Source organism: Oncorhynchus gorbuscha, linkage group LG04 (assembly GCF_021184085.1).
Source record: "Oncorhynchus gorbuscha isolate QuinsamMale2020 ecotype Even-year linkage group LG04, OgorEven_v1.0, whole genome shotgun sequence".
In the NCBI taxonomy this organism is placed as follows: Eukaryota; Metazoa; Chordata; class Actinopteri; order Salmoniformes; family Salmonidae; genus Oncorhynchus; species Oncorhynchus gorbuscha.
In genome coordinates this window covers 11,041,227-11,060,501 of record NC_060176.1, presented here as the reverse complement: position 1 = coordinate 11,060,501, position 19,275 = coordinate 11,041,227, and the positions used below count along the sequence as shown (strand labels likewise).

Genomic DNA, 19,275 nt, shown 5'->3' with positions numbered 1-19,275 from the left:
GTGGCGCTGATACTTCAGCTGATGTGGCACATACTGCAGCTGATGTGGTGCATACTGCAGCTGATGTGGAGCATACTGCAGCTGATGTGGTGCATACTGCAGCTGATGTGGCGCATACTGCAGCTGATGTGGTGCATACTGCAGCTGATGTGGTGCATAGCATACTGCAGCTGATGTGGCGCATACTGCAGCTGATGTGGTGCATACTGCAGCTCATGTAGAGGACACTGCAGCTGATGTGGCGCATAATGCAGCTGATGTGGCGCATACTGCAGCTGATGTGGTGCATACTGCAGCTTGGCACTGAATGCATCATTGTTGGAGGTGCAGAGTGGAATTATTTTATTGAAAGACTTTTATATGATGTTGCTATCTATGACCTGCTGCTTTCATAGATACATTTCTTTCTCTGAATCACATGTATTCTTTATATTGTTCTATGTTTCTCTTGTCACTGATAGCTTGGAAGCTTATCCCTATCTTTCATACTTAATGCATCCATCCATATTATTTCTTCCCTACCGCATTCTTTAGATTCTTTATGCCATATAAAAGGTCCAATGATAATACTTTGGATGAGATAAGTGAGAGGAAGGATTTAGGCAGTGGTGATACAGAGAGAGTGGGAAAGCATGATACTGATGAACTTCAATCAAACCAACCTAATGTCTTATATTATATACAATCCAATCAAATCTGATGGCACTTGTAGATTTTCTGGAATGTTTAAAACAACGTCCGTACACTCATCAAATTTGCTGTAACTGCTATTAGCACATACCATAAGCCCATCCCAAGACACTTCCATACCCACTGACCATTCATATAATGACTGTAACACTCATTCTCACTAACCACAGCCCATCTTCAGTCAACACATTGTCCTGAGCTGTATGTGAGCTATCTGAAAGGCCGTGGGGTGGGGGGGCAAAATGCTGAAGTATGACTGGTATTAATCTGGTCCACAAATCCCTCCCCTTGGGGGCCAGCCTCTGGTGCTTTCCAGTAGAATTACTACAGCGCTGTGGAGCTAGCCCAGGGCCCACTGAAGAGCACAGTCAACACAGCCAAAGGCTGTAAATCCTCCAGCGCTGCACTAGCCTAAGACAGAGGCTGTTTAGCCAGAGCTTACAGTACTCATGAAGGGCAGATATCGAAGGGGGAGAGTAGGGAAGCACTATTAAACTAGTGTAAAAGCAGATGGATGATTAGAAAGACAGAGAGGTTTGAGGGAAGGGAGAGTGTTGTTTGGTCAAATTAATGGGTTGAACTGATGGGTAAGGCAGGCAAGATGAATAGAGCTGACAAATACCAGTTGACCTAAGAGAAGCAGCATAGTGTGAGACGTAGCTAGGAGGCTAGTGTAAAGTCATCATGGGTTAGAGGAGGACAGATGAATGGGATGAAAAAAAATATGGATAAAAGGAGGAGGAAGAGGTCAAGGTAAATCAGGGAGAAAAGTGACATGAAAAGGATAAGAGCAGTGGATGAAGGAAAATAGAGATAAAGGCTGTTAGCTCCTGTTTGGTGTTGGGCTGAGCACTGTCAAAAACACAAGCCTACCCACAGACTGTCAGACACTCACATACAAGCATCTTCTACAACTGTATAACTGCTGCTGAACTGATTTAACCTGACAATGCTCTATTTCCTGTTTTTCATCTCTCCATACCCTCCTTTCTCTATGTTGAACTCTCTGGGCCCGTCCTCATTTTTGTTCCCTCTGGTACTTGTATTGTACTCACACCATCACTCTCCCTCTGTATCTCCTGTTTTCCAATTATGGATCTCTTCTGTCAATCTCTCTGGTTACCACTATCCTCTCATCTATCCCTCTCCTTCCCTTGTCTCTCACGTGCAACTCCTGCAAAACCCTTGTTACCCTCTCTTCCCTTGCTACTCTGTCTGGTCAGTTTTGGGGACCCCTCCCTCTCAGCCGCCTCTACTCTGGAGCACATTCCATCCTCAGCAGCAGCCCGTCCTCGTCCCCTGGTGCGACAGCAGAGTCTCCAGCAGCCTCTCAGCCACCAGCCCCCTCCGGGCCCCAATGACCCCCCAGCCACCTCCCAGAGCCTGGGCCAGCTGCACACAGGGCCCGGGGGCGGGGGGCACCGGGGAGGCCCGCGGGGGGTGCGGGGGAGTCCGGCTGGGACAGGTGCTTCCCGGTACAGAGGAGCAGGAGGAGGACGCTCCAGGTCCAACCCAGGCAGCTGGGACCACATGATGGGACAGATCCGCAACAGAGGACTGGATGTCAAGTCTTTCCTGTGAGTCTGCTGATCTAGGAATGTTCTAGATTCTGCTCTTGGTTCTATTCTGAACCTGTGCACTGTCCTCTGTCTATCTCTTTGGGCTTTCTCAACCTCACTGTGTTGTCCTTATTATATAAATTCTCCCCCTTCTCCTCTGGTAATTGTCTTAAAGAGTTTCATATACTGTAAGATTCACTCCCAAAATGCCAAGCCTAAGCCATGTACTGTAGCTGTAATGACATATTTTAACTTCTTGTCTTTTGGCATTACTTTAATATGTTGTGTAATTGATGCATTGTTCTTGGTTATCTGTCTGTATGCCCTTTAGTGTCTTTAGTGTCTGTCATTATCTTTGCATAGGTCACACTTGTCTACCTGAGGGGACAAACTATTTGAGCTAATAAGTATGCTGCAGCTGCATACCATACTCTGAAGTGTGTGTGTGTGTGTGTGTGTGTGTGTGTGTGTGTGTGTGTGTGTGTGTGTGTGTGTGTGTGTGTGTGTGTGTGTGTGTGTGTGTGTGTGTGTGTGTGTGTGTGTGTGTGTGTGTGTGTGTGTGTGTGTGTATCACATGTATATAGCCTGTGTGCATTAACATAGGTGCATTGGTTAAGCAGCAGCATGTAGAAACTACACTGCATTGATCTTCTGTCTACAGCATCATTACTCCCACGATGGACTGTCACTATTAGATACAGAGAGAGATAAAGCTAGAGAGTAGTGTGTGAAAGACGGAAAGAGAGGGGGTATAGGATGAAGGTTAAACCCAAGGAGACGAGGAGGAGTTGTTGAGGTGGAGAGAGAGTTCAAATCACTGTGTGGATATGGATGAAAAACAACCACTTCCTAATTCAATTTAGCTATAACTTTAACAATATTCAATGATAAAGTTAAATGTGCCTAATGTACCACTAAATGTACTTTTCACCATACACTTTATGGTTCCCAGAATAATTAATCAACCACTGTACAAAACAGTAAAATTTATTTTTTTATTACCCTGCAGTTAGCAGTACTTTAGTACTTCACAGACCCCTCACAGCATATTGGAGAGAGTAGATCTACTGTAGGTGGAGGAGCGATCTGGAGGCCAGAATCTCCTGACACATTTGATGCTGTCACCGATTTTCCAATGAATCGGGTATTGAAATGATTGGCTGGGGATGAACCATTTGTTTGGTAAACAAAACATTGATTCCTTCTCCTGTGTGTGTGGACGATGATGGATGTCTGAGGCTGTGTAGGGCAGCCTGCGGACACCCCCGACCCCTCTGCCCTCCACTTGAGTCTCTCTGCCCCATTAACACAGGCCCCAGACAAGTGACTGCCTCACTGAATCATCACTCAATAAAAGCAGGGCAAATATGTGGAACATGGAGGGAGAGGTGGCCTTGCCCACAGTCCCTGTAAACATGAATCTTTCTGGACTGGGACCAGGCTCTGGGGGATGGTAGGATGGGAAAAGGTGGAAAGATATAGGCAATGGAAAGATCTAGGCAATGCTGTAAGGGTTTTCCTGTGGTGAAGGAGAAGCGGACCAAAATGCAGCGTGGTGGTTATTCATGTTCTTTAATAAAGGAACTAGACATGAAATAACTAACAAAACAATAAATGTGCGAAAACCTAAACAGGCCTATCTGGTGCAAACACAGAGACAGGAACAATCACCCACAAACACACAGTGAAACCCAGGCTACCTAAGTATGATTCTCAATCAGAGACAACTAATGACACCTGCCTCTGATTGAGAACCATACTAGGCCGAAACATAGAAATACCCAAAACCTAGAAAAACAAACATAGACTGCCCACCCAACTCACGCCCTGACCATACTAAATAAATACAAAACAAAGGAAATAAAGGTCAGAACGTGACAAATGCAGACTGTCTAATTGTTATGATTTTCTTTATATTGCAGAGATGCAGAGAATGAAGTTGGGTTACTTTTTTCTCCAACATTGTGACCTTCCATTATAGAGCTTTGTTTTTGTTACTAATGAATGAATCCTGCACAAAATGTGCTTTTTTTCCATGAGGAATGATATTTGATTTAATGTGAATGAAATGGTTTGGTGACCTACCACCTTGGATAGTACTTTATTTTGATCATCATGATTTAGTGACTGTAAAGAATGTGTATTGATCTACTTGGATTTTAAAACACAGACAACATTTCTGTTTGTATAAGTATGGTTGCGTTAATCTTTTTGCAGGCGGTCGTGTTCTTTTGATAAATGTCATTTTGAGAGAGAGAGAGAGAGAGAGAGAGAGAGAGGGAGAGAGAGAGAGAGAGAGAGGGAGAGAGAGAGAGAGAGAGAGAGAGAGAGAGAGAGAGAGAGAGAGAGAGAGAGAGAGAGAGAGAGAGAGAGAGAGAGAGAGAGAGAGAGAGAGAGAGAGAGAGATTACATGAAAATAAAATATTTGGGTCAAAGATGGGGGGAAAGAAAAACTGCTATAAGAGGGGGGAAAAGAACAAGCAGGATGAATGCCAATACATTTTTACATCATGATGAATAACTGTATGATGCACAGACTCCATGTGTCATTTAGGTAGCTGGACATGGAGCAAAACATCCTTAGCCTCCTCACAGACTGCACTAAAAGATGATAACTACTACTATTAACTACACACTACGAGTTTGTCCCCCAAAGACAATATGTTGTGATATTCTTGTGCAAGAAGACCGAAGATGATTAGAGAACAATGAAGGTCAGAGTGGGTTTTGTTGAACAGGGGTCAGGAATGTGTTTTGTAAAGGCCCTGTGAGGGAAGGAAGAGAATGATGGAGAGAGTTAGACAGGACAGGGTTCAAAGAAACAGTGACTCACAGCTTTACACAAACCGGGGAAGAGGATCCCTTAGGGGAAGCTAAGGGTGTGTGTGTGTGTGTGTGTGTGTGTGTGTGTGTGTGTGTGTGTGTGTGTGTGTGTGTGTGTGTGTGTGTGTGTGTGTGTGTGTGTGTGTGTGTGTGTGTGTGTGTGTGTGTGTGTGTGTGTGTGTGTGTGTGTGTGTGTGAGCAGAAGTGTGTGAATGTTTGCTTGTTAAGAGCACTGTGTGCCTGGCCCCTTTCAGATTTCAGCATACGAATAAAACCTATAACACGGTACACTTCAGAGCTCACAGAAAATAAACCATCTGTGTCTACAACAGCTTGGGTTCAATTAAATGTTTTAAGGGTGAGATTTTGTATCAATCCAAGTGATAATATGTAAATGTTTCACCAATCAATATCACATTGACCTTTCTTTCCTCTTTACAGTTTTTTTTTTGAACTACCAGTTTCTACTCTGTCTCTGTACTCGTTGTGTGTGTGTGGGTTGTTGTGTGGAGCAGCGAGGGGAAGATGGTTGTTCTGTCTCTAGCCATCGGGCTGGCTGAACAAGATGACTTCGCCAACCTCCCAGATCTACAGGAAGCACCAGCGTGCCAAGAAAACTCAACTCCACCGGACAAATCAAGGTACCAGCCAGGTTACGAACAAAAGAGTGAAAGGAAGAGAAAGAGAGAGAGTGTGAAAGAAAGAAAGAGAGAAAGAGAGGAAGAAAGAGTGAGTTTAGAGATAAAGCCCTGGTGAAATGAAATAAGAGAGATTGAGGGAAAATAGTTGGTGTAGACTTCTCAGCAGTGTGTGTGATGTTCAGAGCAGATCCTTGTGGTCCAGTTTTGAAGCTGCTGTGTGATCGGCATGATACACAGTGAGAGGGAGCCAATAACGACCCAATGGGGACGCTGTAATTGGATGTCTGAGAGAAGGATCTGATTGGTTGGTTTCAGTGTCTTGATGCTGTGAGAGTCCGGAGTTAGTACATTAGTATCAGGATTAGATATAGTCACCCTGAGAAGGTAGCAGGAAGTAATGAGCTTTATTACATATTCAACAAGTTTCTGCTCACCTTGTCTCTGATCCCAGGCAATCAACCATTGCCCAATTTCCAGGCAATCAATCATTGCCCAATTCCCAGGCAATCAACCATTGCCCAATTCCCAGGCAATCAACCATTGCCCAATTCCCAGGCAATCAACCATTGCCCAATTCCCTCTCATGATTGAAATAGGAATTAGCAGGTAATAACACTAGAATGTCCTTTCATCAGGTGTTAACTATGTGTCTACATCCTGTCCCACTTCATTGGTCCTAGCCTTACCGCAACATGTTTGTTTACTTTTGCCAGTCTAAGTCAGCTTTGGCTTTTTTTCCTCAGTTTTTCCATCTTTCCTTTTTCATGCCCCCTAGTTCTTTTCATGCTCCCTCTCATCCAGCTCGAAGAGGGTTTGATCTGCGTGTCTCCGTTCCTCCGCAGGGAGCATGGTGGGGGCGGACTCATTATTCTGGAGTGTGGTCCCCCCGTGTGAAATGCCTGTCTAACCCTTCTTCTGCCACCGACTCCATATGCATTCCCCAACAGCTGTCAGAGACAAACACGTTAACAGGAAATAGGAACCAGAGCAACTCTTGTGGTGAGCTAACAGCTAGATAGGCTGCCGTGTTATCACCTAAAACGTTCTCAGGACTTGAGTGCTCTGCTTGCCTCCTGTCCCTCATGGGTAGTGGACTGTACATAAATCCCTATTATTGGGTAAGGAGTCCTACTGTGTAAGGTGGTGTAGTAGTGAGTGCTTTTTCATGGTAGCGTTCAGTACATTTCTGTCCCAGATGAGCTCTTACATTCATCAGACGATAGTTCGTTTTCACTGAATTTTTCTGATGTAGACTATTTTGTACTGCATCTTATGATTTCAATACCATTTGTAATGCCTCCTGGAATTTCCACATTTCCTTTCTACTCAGTTCTAAAAGGAACAAAATATGAACGATGTCAGATGGAGTTCTGTGCAGCGGTCAGAAAACATACGAATCTTGTTCTGAAGGAACGCTATTGTGCTGTATTGGCCTGTGGGTTTGTCCTGTCGTGGTCATACTAATCGTATTTCACGGTCATGCCACGGTTATGACCTGTTCAGCCTTGAAATGCCTACATTGCAGTCACGGTGTGGAGGCACGCCTGCATGCTCATCTTCTCCCTCTTCCTGGCCGGATGCCTGTCCAACACCCGTCTTTAATCAAAGCGATCTGGTGCGAGGCACAGTCGCATGGGCCAACTTGTCTAGTGTCCTTCCACAATGAATAACCACTTTCAATCATCATCTCTGTCCATCTCCCAGTCTATCTAGTTACCCCTGTGTGGGTCCCAGTGCCCCTGCCTTGATGGATCCCAGCAGACTGAAGATGATGGAAATGGATGATGTGTGTGTGTGTGTGTGTGTGTGTGTGTGTGTGTGTGTGTGTGTGTGTGTGTGTGTGTGTGTGTGTGTGTGTGTGTGTGTGTGTGTGTGTGTGTGTGTGTGTGTGTGTGTGTGTGTGTGTGTGTGTGTGTGTGTGTGTGTGTGTGTGTGTGTGTGTGTGTGTGTGTGTGTGTGTGTGTGTGTGTGAGAGAGAGAGAGAGAGCACACATATGCTGTCAGGCAAAGAGAGAAACCTTTGCTCTCAGGTTGCTAGAGAAATGTACACTCACTGCCAAAAAGATAGAAGTATTCACTCAAAGAGAAATGGAACCATTCAGATGCCTAGAAACATACAGTTCAATGAGATGAATAAATACTCATACAGGATCAGATGAAAGGGTGTAAACTGACATTGACAGACAAAGCATATACCCGCTGTCCATCCACACACCTCACTGTGTATTAGAATAGGATGTCCTTGCATAGACAGAGAAAGGGTCATTGGCAGAGAGGGAAGGTCAATCATTCTCTCAAATGGAGAATATGTTCTGCTGCATCCGTGAGACCTGTCTTGTTTATCCCTGTAGAACCGAGTACAACGGAATATTATCTATTTCGGGCAGAGAGGGAATCTTTATTCAGATGGATGGAGAATGATATGCCTTGGCTCATTCTCAGGAGACAGGAGTGTGCACTCAGATGCTTAGAAGCAGGTAATCAAAGCTTCGTGAGAAGCATAAACTAGAGGCAGCGTAATCTCTGTTTCTTTTGCTATGGCAGCTCAATTAGAAATGAATCCCAGTGTTACAGCACAACTCTAAAGCCATTGATAACCAAGCTCTATCCACAAGGAGATGAGGGAGGAAAACAATGGAATTATCCTGGAAGTCATTTGTATTTATTAGTAGTCTGGAAAAGTTTGTGCTGAGAGATTAGTGATGCTCCACAAAGTAGTCTAGCCCCAATGTTGTCTGACTCTAAAGCATGCTACTGCAGCTGCTTCTATTGACCATTGTTCTGTTCTCTGACGATACCATTCTTACAGATATGATATCTGATCCAGAAAGTGTTTGTGTTGTAAAAACTCCAAAGGGTGAGTACAGTATTCTGTAGGCTATACCTTAAAGCTGGTTATTGAAGTTGCGGTCATCGAGTCATGCACTGGTGGCTGAGGTCCATTGTGTCAGAGGCCTTAAGCCTCACGGCTGACTGGAGTCGCTGGACTAACCCTCCCACCAACATGCAGTAGCTACGGAGTTTTATCATGGCAGCTCGATATCATTACCATCTCCGAAATAAACTCTGCTGTAGCATGACAGTGCTAGCCCCAGACACACAGAGAACACGTAAATAAGGAGCTCAACGCTCCATGCTCTTTGAGCCTGGACCACCAACTCCTTGGAGCCAGAGTTTCTTCATCTGGCCTGTAATCAAACTGAGTCAAGCCTTATAATTACTCTTCTGGCTTGGCAACGGTCTCCATGGCCGCCTCTGGAGCTAGCTCAGGGTAACTTGATTGGCTGGGAACAGCAATATAGGTCAGTACAAAAGAAACATTTTGATAAAATGTCAGCTCTGTCTCAGGAAGTCATTCACCAAGCCTTGCTGAGGCGTTTGAGTCGGAACACAAAGTTGATTAAAGGAAAGCACAGTTATATAATCTGATGGAAAACAGTGAGAAATCCCCTTCGGAAGTCCTGTGTGGAAAAAAGCGCAGCATAAATTCACCTTAATCAATATCTAAGTGAGAAATGACATCACTACCATCTCTTTACTTTATTAGTGTTTGTGCAATAAGATGGAGTTTAAAGATCAGTTGAAACATCTACCAGCATTCACAGAGGTATCAACCAATCAGGAAAACTCAGAAGTATTCAAACAGCAGTTAGCTGGACAACATATAGTAGATGGCTCCATTAGTTGTATTAAGCTGGAGCGGAGGGAAGTGGCCTGCTGATTTGCACTGAGTGGGCTGACACCAGAGCTCCGGCCTCATCCTTCACAGCTTGGGGACCTGTGCTTGTGTTGCACTGCTCTCCTGGGGTGTTGTATGATCAGCATGCCCATATACTGTATGTTTATGGATACAACTCATCTCTCATGTTTTCATCACTCCACCCCCTCTCCCATCATTAGAACCCACCCCTCACTCCCACTCCACCTCACCTCCATCTCCTCCCTCCATCATGCTGCCTGCCCTCTACAACACCAACCCCGCTCCTCTCAATCCATCTCTCCATCTCTCATTCTTTCTCACTGACTCTCTCTGCCTCTCATGCAGTCTCTTCCTCCCTTGATCTGATTGATCTATTAACCCTTTACTTACCTTCCCTCCCTTTGTCAGCCCTTTCTTTCCCTCCCTCTACCTCTCTATCTCTTTATTCATCTAATCGTGCTTCCCCTGGGGGTGTTGACTGGCGCTCTGATGGGATGATGTCAGAGCTCTGGTCCTCTGTCAGGGTGGATGACTGTCTGCCCAGGCAGCCTGGCTGGGTTACATCTGCATCACTGCTGAATATCACAACAGGGGAATGAGATTCCCCTGTGGGCAGCAAACACACACACACACACACTCTCTCACACACAGATATGGAGATGGCGAAAAAGGAGCAGGGACACATAGACACTCCAGAGATTCACATACACTGTATGTAATCAAAATGCAAAACGTGTCTTGGGCTCAGCCTGTTTGGAGACCTGTATTTGATACTTAAGCAAGTCAATTGTTTTTGCTGTGGTCCTCTGTAGCTCAGTTGGTAGAGCATGGCGCTTGTAATGCCAGGGTAGTGGGTTCGATTCCCGGGACCACCCATACGTAGAATGTATGCACACATGACTGTAAGTCGCTTTGGATAAAAGCGTCTGCTAAATGGCATATATATATAAGCACCACCGTTTCTCTCTAATAATAGTATGAATAGTATGCTCATATCATGCATATCTCATGGAGGCGTGTCTGCTATGAATGGTATTATCAAGAGAACACAGAAAGGTGTTCTGCTCTACCAAACTCATAATTTCCACCTCCATATAACACCATTAACTATCTAACTCCATCTATATCAAGGCGAGACCCAAATGCAGACACATGGGGCGGATGGCAAGAGTATGGTCGTGGACTGGCAAAAAGGTCAAAACCAGATCAGAGTCCAGGAGGTACAGAGTGGCAGACAGGCTCGTGGTCAAGGCAGACAGAATGGTCAGGCAGGTGGGTACAGAGTTCAGGAGGTACAGAGTGGCAGACAGGCTCGTGGTCAAGGCAGACAGAGTGGTCAGGCAGGTGGGTACAGAGTTCAGGAGGTACAGAGTGGCAGACAGGCTCGTGGTCAAGGCAGACAGAATGGTGAGGCAGGTGGGTACAGAGTTCAGGAGGTACAGAGTGGCAGACAGGCTCGTGGTCAAGGCAGACAGAATGGTCAGGTAGGTGGGTACAGAGTCCAGGAGGTACAGAGTGGCAGACAGGCTCGTGGTCAAGGCAGACAGAATGGTCAGGCAGGTGGGTACAGAGTTCAGGAGGTACAGAGTGGCAGACAGGCTCGTGGTCAAGGCAGACAGAGTGGTCAGGCAGGTGGGTACAGAGTCCAGGAGGTACAGAGTGGCAGACAGGCTCGTGGTCAAGGCAGTCAGAACAGTCAGGCAGGTGGGTACAGAGTCCAGAAACAGGCAAGGGTCAAAATGGGGAGGACTAGAAAAAGGAGAATGCAAAAAGCGGGAGAACGGGAAAACCGCTGGTTGACTTGGAAACATACAAGACTAACAGGAAACACAGGGATAAATACACTGGGGAAAATGAGCGACACCTGGAGTGGGTGGAGACAATAACGAGGACAGGTGAAACAGATCAGGGCGTGACAATCTAACTCCATTACCTCTATCTAACTCCACAAACTTTATCTAACTCTATTAACTCTATCTCACGCCATTAACTCTATCTAACTCCATCTAACTCCATTAACTATATCTAACTCAATGAACTATATCTAAATCCATTAACTATATCTAACTCCATTAACTCTATCTAACTCTGTCTAACTCCATTAACTCTATCTAATGCCATCTAACTCCATTAACTCTGTCTAACTCCATTAACTCTGTCTAACTCCATTAACTGTATCTAACTATATCTAACTCCATCTAACTCCATTAACTCTATCTATCTCCATTAACTCCATCTAACTCATCTAACTCCATCTAACTCTATATAACGCCATCTAACTCCATGAACTCTAACTCCATGAACTCTATCTAATTCCATCTAACTCCATTTAACTCCATTAACTATCTAATTCCATCTAACTTCATTAACTCTATCTAATGCCATCTAACTTCATTAACTCTATCTAATGCCATCTAACTTCATTAACTCCATCTAACTCCACTAACTCTATCTAATACCATCTAACTCCACTAACTCTATCTAATGCCATCTAACTTCATTAACTCCATCTAACTCCGCTAACTCTATCGAATGCCATCTAACTTCATTAACTCTATCTAATGCCATCTAACTTCATTAACTCCATCTAACTCCATTAACTGTATTTAATGCCATCTAACTTCATTAACTGTATCTAATGCCATCTAACTTCATTAACTCCATCTAACTCCATTAACTGTATCTAATGCCATCTAACTTCATTAACTGTATCTAATGCCATCTAACTTCATTAACTCCATCTAACTCCATTAACTGTATCTAATGCCATCTAACTTCATGAACTCCATCTAACTCCATTAACTGTATCTAATGCCATCTAACTCCATTAACTGTATCTAATGCCATCTAACTTCATTAACTCCATCTAACTCCATTAACTGTATCTAATGCCATCTAACTTCATGAACTCCATCTAACTCCATTAACTGTATCTAATGCCATCTAACTTCATGAACTCCATCTAACTCCATTAACTGTATCTAATGCCATCTAACTTCATTAACTGTATCTAATGCCATCTAACTTCATTAACTCCATCTAACTCCATTAACTGTATCTAATGCCATCTAACTTCATTAACTGTATCTAATGCCATCTAACTTCATTAACTCCATCTAACTCCATTAACTGTATCTAATGCCATCTAACTTCATGAACTCCATCTAACTCCATTAACTGTATCTAATGCCATCTAACTCCATTAACTGTATCTAATGCCATCTAACTTCATTAACTCCATCTAACTCCATTAACTGTATCTAATGCCATCTAACTTCATGAACTCCATCTAACTCCATTAACTGTATCTAATGCCATCTAACTTCATGAACTCCATCTAACTCCATTAACTGTATCTAATGCCATCTAACTTCATTAACTCCATCTAACTCCATTAACTGTATCTAATGCCATCTAACTTCATGAACTCCATCTAACTCCATTAACTGTATCTAATGCCATCTAACTTCATTAACTCCATCTAACTCCATTAACTGTATCTAATGCCATCTAACTTCATTAACTCCATCTAACTCCATTAACTCTATCTAATGCCATCTAACTTCATGAACTCTATCTAATGCCATCTAACTTCATGAACTCCATCTAACTCCATTAACTGTATCTAATGCCATCTAACTTCATGAACTCCATCTAATTCCATTAACTGTATCTAATGCCATCTAACTTCATGAACTCCATCTAACTCCATTAACTGTATCTAATGCCATCTAACTTCATCTAACTCTTCATCTAACTAATGCCATCATCTAACTCCATTAACTGTATCTAATGCCATCTAACTTCATTAACTTCATGAACTCCATCTAACTCCATTAACTGTATCTAATGCCATCTAACTTCATTAACTCCATCTAACTCCATTAACTGTATCTAATGCCATCTAACTTCATGAACTCCATCTAACTCCATTAACTGTATCTAATGCCATCTAACTTCATTAACTCCATCTAACTCCATTAACTCTATCTAATGCCATCTAACTTCATGAACTCTATCTAATGCCATCTAACTTCATGAACTCCATCTAACTCCATTAACTGTATCTAATGCCATCTAACTCCATCAACTCCATCTAACTCCATTAACTGTATCTAATGCCATCTAACTTCATTAACTGTATCTAATGCCATCTAACTTCATGAACTCTATCTAATGCCATCTAACTTCATTAACTCCATCTAACTCCATTAACTGTATCTAATGCCATCTAACTTCATTAACTGTATCTATTGCCATTTAACTTCATGAACTCTATCTAATGCCATCTAACTTCATTAACTCCATCTAACTTCATTAACTGTATCTAATGCCATCTAACTTCATGAACTCTATCTAATGCCATCTAACTTCATGAACTCTATCTAATGCCATCTAACTTCATTAACTCCATCTAACTCCATTAACTGTATCTAATGCCATCTAACTCCATTAACTCTATCTAACTCCATTGTATTAAAGTAGAGAACACAATGAAATATTTCAGAAAATGTCCGTTTTTCACAAAAGGCTACGCAGTTATTTGTTTATAACTTCTATTTAACTTCTAGAGATGAGGGACACTTCATCATTTCCATTTCAAACTTCTTTAATCTACCTTTGTTCAATTATCTTTCCCCACAACACTCTCCTTCCCTCCGGTTGGTTACACTTCAAGAAGTCTCAGTGCATCCTTTGATTTGTTAGTATTGCTGCCCCTTTCATGAAATCAGGAAGCATCTAAAGGCATTTATCTAGTAGATGACTTAACATTGTATGCTCCACTGCAACACAATATACAAAGATATGCTCATCAGAATGTGTTTGTTTCACAGTATGTCATCAGGTCCAGGTTCTCTTTAGCACCTTTAGAACAGAGTTAACACTACTCGCTTTTCTGGTTTGTGGAGCAGGGAATTACCGCACCAAAATCAACATTGTAGAAATAATATGAATAACTCCAGCGTACACAATTTTACCTCTGCATATTTATTGTCAACAAGACCTTGGAAAAGGTTGTACACCAAAACGTTGACAGTAAGTATGCACAGAGGAGTTATTTATGTATTCTCTCTACGTCTCTTTCTCAGCTTGTCATGGTGTCCCTGAGCAAGTGAGAAAAAGTCCCCTCTCTGTCCCCTGGGATGGGACCTGCTGCTTGGTTTAAATAATGGGAGGATAGGTTAGACACTCTGACCTGGGGTTAAGGTCATATGTTCAGGGTTCGGGTGTCAGGATCTGGCTAGGGATTACAGCATCGATCCCCAGGGGATGTATTTAATCTAAAGTATTGAGTGTGTATTTGTGTTTCGGTATTTGTCGTGTGATGTCATGTGTGTGACAGTGCATATAATTTGTCATTGCTGTATTAAGACCTAAAATTTGGAATAGTAATATCAAAATGTACAGTATCTCTTGGGGGAGAGTCATTGTTCTATAACAGTCTGAGGTGTTGCGAGGGGATTGGGCAGAGGAGTTAGAACAGGAGAAGGTTATTGTTCTGTCAGAGCCTGTTGTACGAGGGCAGGGTACAGCTGGGGGTGATTCCACAGTTTTCCTATAGACTTTTCCAGTGAATCAGCTGTTTGCTCCATGGCATCTTCACCCCCCTAGGGGCACGGCGGTATTTGGGTATGGAGAGAGGATGAGTAGGCATGACTGAGGTCAAGGGTCCTGATGACAATGTGGCCTACTGTCCTTGTCCCTGCTCCACAGGAGGTTTAGATTGCCTTGGATTCTATTATCTCCTTATGGGAGGTAATGGTTACCCAGCCATACCACTAGAAATATAATCACGGTACCATACAACCTTCGGTGGGTGTGTACAGTATGGTAACCATGGTTACTCCAGCCCCAAAAGGATGAATTATATAACCATTGAATTTGTGAGGGAAGGAGAGCAATGGACTAGTCTTTACTTTACAGTAGCTCATATCAATGGACTAGTCTTTACTTTACAGTAGCTCATATCAATGGACTAGGCTTTACTTTACAGTAGCTCATATCAATGGACTAGTCTTTACTTTACAGTAGCTCATATCAATGGACTAGTCTTTACTTTACAGTAGCTCATATCAATGGACTAGTCTGTACTTTACAGTAGCTCATATCAATGGACTAGTCTTTACTTTACAGTAGCTCATATCAATGGACTAGTCTTTACTTTACAGTAGCTCATATCAATTGACTAGTCTTTACTTTACAGTAGTTCATATCAATGGACTAGTCTTTACTTTACAGTAGCTCATATCAATGGACTAGTCTGTACTTTACAGTAGCTCATATCAATGGACTAGTCTTTACTTTACAGTAGCTCATATCAATGGACTAGTCTTTACTTTACAGTAGCTCATATCAATGGACTAGTCTTTACTTTACAGTAGCTCATATCAATTGACTAGACTTTACTTTACAGTAGTTCATATCAATGGACTAGTCTTTACTTTACAGTAGCTCATATCAATGGACTAGTCTTTACTTTACAGTAGCTCATATCAATGGACTAGTCTGTACTTTACAGTAGCTCATATCAATGGACTAGTCTTTACTTTACAGTAGCTCATATCAATTGACTAGTCTTTACTTTACATTAGCTAATATAAACGGTCTAGTCATTACTATACATTAGCTCGCATTTCGCTGGCTTCCCATCAGTACTCAGAGCCCATCAGAGCTCTCCTATGATGTTTATAGCAGTCCACTACACACATAACCTCCCTCAGTATTAGCCCACTACAGTGGTGTAGTGCTGTTGTTTAGGTGTGTGAGTGCAACAATCTGTTAAAAATGATGTCATAACTTCTCAGTCAAAGTTTGTACCAACAGATATAGCGTATTGAATATTATTATAGAATATGCATAAAATACATCTTCCAATTGCAACGTCTGCACTATGGCCACACATATTGTCTCAAGAAAATGGTATAGTTTCTATGTTTATTCGTCACATGCTTCGTATACAACAGGCGTAGACTAACAGTGAAATGTTTACTTACGGGCCCTACCCAAATATGCAGAGAGATCACCAAGTTAGGCATATGTAATTTCAAAATAGGCCATCATCACTGTCAATCGTTAATAATAATTGTTTACGTTTTACTGGTGAAATGCCCAAACTGCGTGAAAAGGAGTGCGTAGCTGGCTGCAGGGAAGTCAGGCGCAGGAGAGCAGAAATGGGTAGCAAACGGAGCCCTTTATTGAGGCGAACAGAACACGGTACATAGAAACTAAACACAAACGGGTTACAATAACCCGGCGCAAACCAGCCTGGAGTACACATACATTTACATATAACAATTTCACACACAGACATGGGGGGAAACAGAGGGTTATATGCACGGCGAGTAATGAGGGAATGCAAACCAGGTCTGTGGGAAAACAAGACAAAACAAATGGAAAATGAAAGGTGGCGATAGCTAGAAGACCGGTGACATCCATCGCCTAACGCCGCCCGAACAAGGAGAGGGACCGACCTCGGCGGAAGTCGTGACACTGCGTCTGCATGCAGATCATTTGATCTCGATCAGTTTCATGGGAATATGCATGTAGAGCTTCTTCAATGACTGTTTTGTGAGAGAATTAGAGCAGATGATTTTAACAAACTATTAGCCTTTCTTGTATTTTGTTTCAATCAAAGCATACAGTATAACCTGCTTAGTGGCGCGTGCTGTGACTATTCAACTTCAGCTAACCATCCTAAAATGTCATTAGAAATGAGGAAGTGTTTTTGGTGTAACAGTATGGTTACAGTGGGGCAAAAAAGTATTTAGTCAGCCACCAATTGTGCAAGTTCTCCCACTTAAAAAGATGAGATATGCCTGTAATTCTCATCATAGGTACACTTCGACTATGACAGACAAAATGAGAAAGAAATCCAGAAAATCACATTGTAGGATTTTTAATGGATTTAATTGCAAATTGTGGTGGAAAATAAGTATTTGGTCACCTACAAACAAGCAAGATTTCTGGCTCTCAGAGACCTGTAACTTCTTCTTTAAGAGGCTCCTCTGTCCTCCACTCGTTACCTGTATTAATGGCACCTGTTTGAACTTGTTATCAGTATAAAAGACACCTGTCCACAACCTCAAACAGTCACACTCCAAACTCCACTATGGCCAAGACCAAAGAGCTGTCAAAGGACACCAGAAACACAATTGTAGACCTGTAGACTATTCAACTTCAGCTAACCATCCTAAAATGTCATTAGAAATGAGGAAGTGTTTTTGGTGTAACAGTATGGTTACAGTGGGGCAAAAAAGTATTTAGTCAGCCACCAATTGTGCAAGTTCTCCCACTTAAAAAGATGAGAGAGGCCTGTAATGTTCATCAGAGGTACACTTCAACTATGACAGACAAAATGAGAAAAAAAATCCAGAAAATCACATTGTAGGATTTTTAATGAATTTATTTGCAAATTATGGTGCAATGACAGAGGTCAAACGTTTTCTGTAAGTCTTTCACAAGGTTTTCACACACTGTTGCTGGAATTTTGGCCCATTCCTCCATGCAGATCTCCTCTAGAGCAGTGATGTTTTGGGGTTGTTGCTGGGCAACATGGACTTTCAACTCCTTCCAAAGACTTTCTATGGGGTTGAGATCTGGAGATTGGCTAGGCCACTTCAGGACCTTGAAATGCTCTTACGAAGCCACTCCTTCGTTGCCCGGGCGGTGTGTTTGGGATCATTGTCATGCTGAAAGACCCAGCCACGTTTTCACTCAAAATCTCACGATACATGGCCCCATTCATTCTTTCCTTTACACGGATCAGTCGTCTTGGTCCCTTTGCAGAAAAACAGCCCCAAAGCATGATGTTTCCACCCCCATGCTTCACAGTAGGTATGGTGGTCTTTGGATGCAACTCAGCATTCTTTGTCCTCCAAACACGAAGAGTTGAGTTTTTACCAATAAGTTATATTTTGGTTTCATCTGACCATATGACATTCGCCCAATCTTCTTCTGGATCATCCAAATGCTCTCTAGTAAACTTCAGACGGGCCTGGACATGTACTGGCTTAAGCAGGGGGACACGTCTGGCACTGCAGGATTTGAGTACCTGACGGCGTAATGTGTTACTGATGGTAGGCTTTGTTACTTTGGTCCCAGCTCTCTGCAGGTCATTCACTAGGTCCCCCCGTGTGGTTCTGGGATTTTTGCTCACCGCTCTTGTGATCATTTTGACCGCACGGGGTGAGATCTTGCGTGGAGCCCCAGATCGAGGGAGATTATCAGTGGTCTTGTATGTCTTCCATTTCCTAATAATTGCTCCCACAGTTGATTTCTTCAAACCAAGCTGCTTACCTATTGCAGATTCAGTCTTCCCAGCCCGGTGCAGGTCTACAATTGTGTTTCTGGTGTCCTTTGACAGCTCTTTGGTCTTGGCCATAGTGGAGTTTGGAGTGTGACTGTTTGAGGTTGTGGACAGGTGTCTTTTATACTGATAACAAGTTCAAACAGGTGCCATTAATACAGGTAACGAGTGGAGGACAGAGGAGCCTCTTAAAGAAGAAGTTACAGGTCTCTGAGAGCCAGAAATCTTGCTTGTTTGTAGGTGACCAAATACTTATTTTCCACCACAATTTGCAATTAAATCCATTAAAAATCCTACAATGTGATTTTCTGGATTTCTTTCTCATTTTGTCTGTCATAGTCGAAGTGTACCTATGATGAGAATTACAGGCATATCTCATCTTTTTAAGTGGGAGAACTTGCACAATTGGTGGCTGACTAAATATTTTTTTGCCCCACTGTATAGGCTTACTATGCTATGCTATTATATTTGGTTTTGTTATGTAAAATGCAAATGAATTATTATGTGATCTTGCGGGACATTGATTCATCCTCAGATTTTTTCCCCCACAAATAT

At 42.7% G+C, this 19,275-nt stretch overlaps 1 protein-coding gene across 1 annotated transcript in view; it reads left to right on the top strand.

The window, feature by feature from the left end:
- LOC124033645 (synaptotagmin-7-like) overlaps nt 1–19,275 on the top strand; it is a 123,764-nt gene that overhangs the window by 87,805 nt on the left and 16,684 nt on the right. Inside the window, exons 5-6 of the mRNA XM_046345788.1 lie at nt 1,914–2,267; nt 5,588–5,713. Coding sequence (XP_046201744.1) covers nt 1,914–2,267; nt 5,588–5,713 — 480 coding nt within the window. The remainder of the gene's footprint in view (nt 1–1,913; nt 2,268–5,587; nt 5,714–19,275) is intronic.